This window comes from Dipteris shenzhenensis, chromosome 15 (genome assembly GCF_047967505.1).
Source record: "Dipteris shenzhenensis isolate YYH24624 ecotype China chromosome 15, Dip_SZ_1.0, whole genome shotgun sequence".
Lineage (NCBI taxonomy): Eukaryota > Viridiplantae > Streptophyta > Polypodiopsida > Gleicheniales > Dipteridaceae > Dipteris > Dipteris shenzhenensis.
The window spans coordinates 25371919-25376343 of NC_141610.1; the positions used below are offsets into that span (position 1 = coordinate 25371919).

The 4425-nt window shown below is 41.2% G+C and overlaps 1 protein-coding gene across 1 annotated transcript; it reads left to right on the forward strand.

Moving 5' to 3' along the window:
* Positions 1–2585: 2585 nt before the first annotated feature.
* LOC147893593 (uncharacterized) lies at positions 2586–3830 on the forward strand. Its single transcript, XM_087385455.1, has 3 exons — positions 2586–2626; positions 2867–3114; positions 3200–3830. The coding sequence occupies exons 2-3, from the start codon at positions 2867–2869 to the stop codon at positions 3735–3737; spliced, it is 786 nt and encodes a 261-aa protein (XP_087241581.1). The 5' UTR covers positions 2586–2626; the 3' UTR covers positions 3738–3830.
* The last annotated feature ends 595 nt before the right edge of the window (positions 3831–4425 follow it).

Genomic DNA, 4425 nt, shown 5'->3' on the forward strand with positions numbered 1-4425 from the left:
AATAAGACGAGGATGATTCAGATTCAGATGAGTAGTAGTGGTAGTAGCATTTTGTATATCCGCTCGTTTGAGCAATTTTGTATCGCCCTTTCGAAAGGGTAATTTTGTTACAAACAATGTTGTATATGTCCGACATGTATATGCTTTTGTAATTGCTCATCATTTCACAAGAGCGATTTTGTATCACCCTTTTTGCAAGGGAAATTTTGTTATAAAAAAACTTTGTTTTGTAATTACAAAAAAAAAAAGGATTAGTGGGGCTAAACAGGGCCAAAAAGAAGCCCTGTTTAGCCCCACTAACTCTTTTTTTTAAGTTTTGTTAATCGTCGCTATATAGCGACGTTTACCAGTGTCGCTATATAGCGACGATTGCCAGTGTCGCTATATAGCGACATTTGCCAGTGTCGCTATATAGTGACGCTTTATAGTGACGGTCCTTTTCCGACACTTTTAGCGACACTTATAGCGACGTTTGTGCGCATGACAAAAAAATTTAATGTAAAAAGCATCGGTATTTTCGTCAAAAAATGGCCTATGCCTTGTAGTGGGATCGACGAACCCACGACTTGCTCTGAGGTGCTTGTAAGCACATGCTTGTGCACATATGAGGACTATTTATAAACATATGTTTATTAGCATGCTTATAAACATTTCGGTGCTAGAAAAGAGCTTCGACGATGCTGGGGCCTGCCACATCCACATAGGACAAACATGAAACCCCTATATCTATCAAACATATTCTATCTTATTTCTATAACTTTACTTCTACAATAGCGATTCCCACGTATGCGGACAATGGCATCACATTGACTGTCGCTATTGTTGACACTCATACACAGTGGAGAGTGTAGCCAAATCTATAAGATCATAATTTTTGTTGTGATGCATCATGCCTCAGTGTTTGGTTTAGGGCCCTTGCCAGGAATCCTTTTTGAGCCTCCCATACTAACCAACTCATAGGCTAGAGGGTTTGATCTGCAAAAATTCTTACAACTCTATTAGTAGGCACTTTTCTAGCGAAAAATCATGAATTCTACATTTAGATATTTCTTTTGGGTTGTAGGCTAGCGTGGTAACTTTGCATGCATTTGGCTTGTTTGACACAAAAGCAATCTATTTCATTTTAGTGTTTTTTTCATTATTTACCTCTCTTTGATGCAACCTCTTAATCTCTAGTATTGTCGAGTATGGAATTGGTATCGCCGCTCATATAGCAATATCCAGTAATATTGTGTGATCATCATGCTAGAGTTGCCATAGATTTTTTGAGCTAAGGAGCCTTTAATTGTACGATATGTGTAGAATTTTCAACACGATGGAAAGATCAAAAGCTTCACGTGTCGCGATTTCCCATCTTGGCGGATGAGGAGGTAGGATTAGGGCGGTCCATCTGCGAGCTCATCTCCAATGTCATCCTCCTCGTCTACTTTGCAGCCACCATCGATCCAATAGCCAATAGCAGAGTGAACTTGCCAACCATTGACAGTCTATGTAAGTACGACATTGCAAGATTGTTTTATTTTTGTTCAACACATCCAACACTAGATGTCTAACACCATTGGCAGTCTATGTAAGTACGACATTGCAAGATTGTTTTATTTTTGTTCAACACATCCAACACTAGATGTCATGAGAAAAATGTGTAGTGTGCTCCTTAGAATGTGTGCGCAAGGACATTGGGAAGAGAAAGGAAAGGGAGAAAATAAAAATAAAATGTATGGTGGAGAGTCAGCACAACTCTCTCCATAAATTTGTAATCATAGGGGAACATGCCTTTCCCTCGTTTTGAAAAAGATGTGACCACCAGTGTTGGAGGTGTAGCATATGAGAGAGCCATATTTATAGTACTTTAGAATTCCTCTCCAAATCTATTAATTCCTTTTGTTTTTATTTGTTTCTGCTAGAGTTTGCAAATTCAAAACAAACATCATACTTTGGACAAATATATTCTTCAAAAGGTATACATATCCCAACCTCACCTATGCGAGACCTATGCAACAATTAGAAAATAGACATTAGACACGAGATTGTATTCATCATGTCAACTATCATGCACATCAAATCTTCGAATCATGCGAGTAGAGGTCTACATGTTTACATACTACATGTCTAGTAAACTCAATGTGAGTCATGCACTCGCCGCATACGACCTGGCCAAGCATTCTAGGCCCTAATAGTAAATGACTTGGTAATCAATCTGGTTGCCTATGCCCTTAATGAGGAGAGAGAGAGAAAGAGAGAGAGAGAGAGAGAGAGAGAGAGAGAGAGAGCTTGCTCGTGAAGGGAGTCGGTTGAGGCTATAGAAAGCGTGGGGGTCGGGGGCGATATTATTGGCAGGAACGAAAGCGCTATTTAAGATGATCGTTCTTCATTACCAAAATCTGAATTCATCTCTCGCAGTGGCATCTTACTTCTATTTGCAGGCAGCCCGTGCATGTCGTGCATGCATACAACCTATCTCAAGTCTCATAAATTTTCTATCATAAGGTAGATCACCTTTTGCGCTAATCCATCGTCTTCCTTGGCCGACCCAATCTCGCTCCCTGGCTTTTTGGGTACTTTTCGCGTTGTTTCCGTCCTTGGTTGATGCTTTTAATTGCTGTCGCAAGCTTATGCCAGTTTTGATGTAAGCCTCGGCTTACCCCGCCAACCCGTCGCTACATGACCATGCTTTGCGCTAGTTCTTGCCGATCCGATTCATTATTCTAACCTTTTTCTGCTAGTTACACGTGATAGTTTTGGTTAATGTTCCTGTGATGTCCATGGGACTTTGACCGCTCGGTGTGTTGATCTATGGTCATGGGGTTGTGTTTTGACATGTTCGATTTGCTTTAATGGTTGTATGAAGTGTTCATGACTTATGCAGATGAGTCTCGTGCCCCCTGGTACCCGCCATAGCGGTCCTGCTCGACTGCCGAACAGAAGAATGCAGCGCACTCGTTATAGCCGGGTCCTTTTGCCCTTTGTGCTCTGCTTTCTCTCATCGTTCGTCCTAAAGGCTCTTTTTTACAGTAAATTCGGAATTCCTAGCTTCCATGTGGCAGAATCCCACCATCAATACCAGTCGCCCCTCCAAGAGTTCGCTTGGCTGGAGGAAAGCTTTGTTGGTCTAAGGTGAGTATTCAATCTTATTAGGCCGCTTTAAGCTGTAGATATTGTCGACATTATTCACACTTTAACTGCATGATTTTGATTTCAGTGAAGACGATCGGCTGATTCTCTCGGAAATAGAGTCAAAGGCAACTCTAGATATCAGACTTCTAGCCGTACCCGAAATAGTATTCCCTCTTGGCAAGAGAGAGAATCTTCACAGTTATGTACAGCATCAATTGAATTGGGCGCGTGATGTTATCAGCCCGCAACAAGCAGAGGCAGTGCTCTCACTTATTGAGAGCGGCTCTACTCAAGGAAGTGTGATAAAGAAACAGTTGGGAGACCAGGGCAGCCTAAGGAACTCGATACTTCTGGCTTTGCTCAAGGAGCAGGACGACGACGTCTACTTTACAGTAACGGCAGTGAGCGTGGAGCCACGATTGGGGTGGAGGCTGATAACAAGGAAACAGAGAAACGTATGGAATACCGTTCTGGACAAGGTGGCATACGAAAGGCTGAAGCAAGAAACGAGTAAGATCTTTGCTGCGCATGATGAACCCACGTCCAGCAGGCCAATAGGCGAGGCTAAACAGACCAGCATCACAGAAACGTCAACCTTGAATGATCTTCTCTTCGATCAATGAAACTAAGCAATATCATGCAAGTTTCAGAGATCAGTTTTAGGATTTTGAATGCCAGTCACGAATTTGAATGCCAGTATGGTACGCAGTCTCCCAAGAGCGTTATGTATAAGTACTTAATTAGGTTTCTTAACTTTAAGAGGGCAGTAGCGCAGCAAAGCTTGGATTTTTGTCTCTTCTTGAAGCCTTGTTTCCAATTCGATTTTCCAATTCGATTGTAGGCTTCTCCATCCTTTTTGGACACATCATATGTCAAGAATCTCTTGAATGTATAAATTTTGGACACATATGTCATGGTAAATTTTGTAAAGCCTAATGTGACCTTTGTTGTGTACAAATGGGGTGAGCTTTTCCTCGTCTCTTCAACTTGTGGCAAATACAAAAATATCAATGCCAACCCTTCTCCATCCACAACATAAAAGGCTTTTAGATCAACATAAAAGGCTTTTAGATCTTTCATCCAACAAGTGTGTGTGTATGTGACTAGTGTAGTCCACCAAGGTTTTCATTCCAATGTGATTTAAGATCCAATGGACTTCTTGCATCTTGAATATTTCTTTCATGGACACTCATTTTATTTAGTATGCTTGTACTTCTCATTGATTGGTCTTTGCCTTTCATATTTCATGCATAATAAATGTGAAAGCATATCGGTGCACTTTTCTGGCAACTTGCCCATTTAAAGTATGGT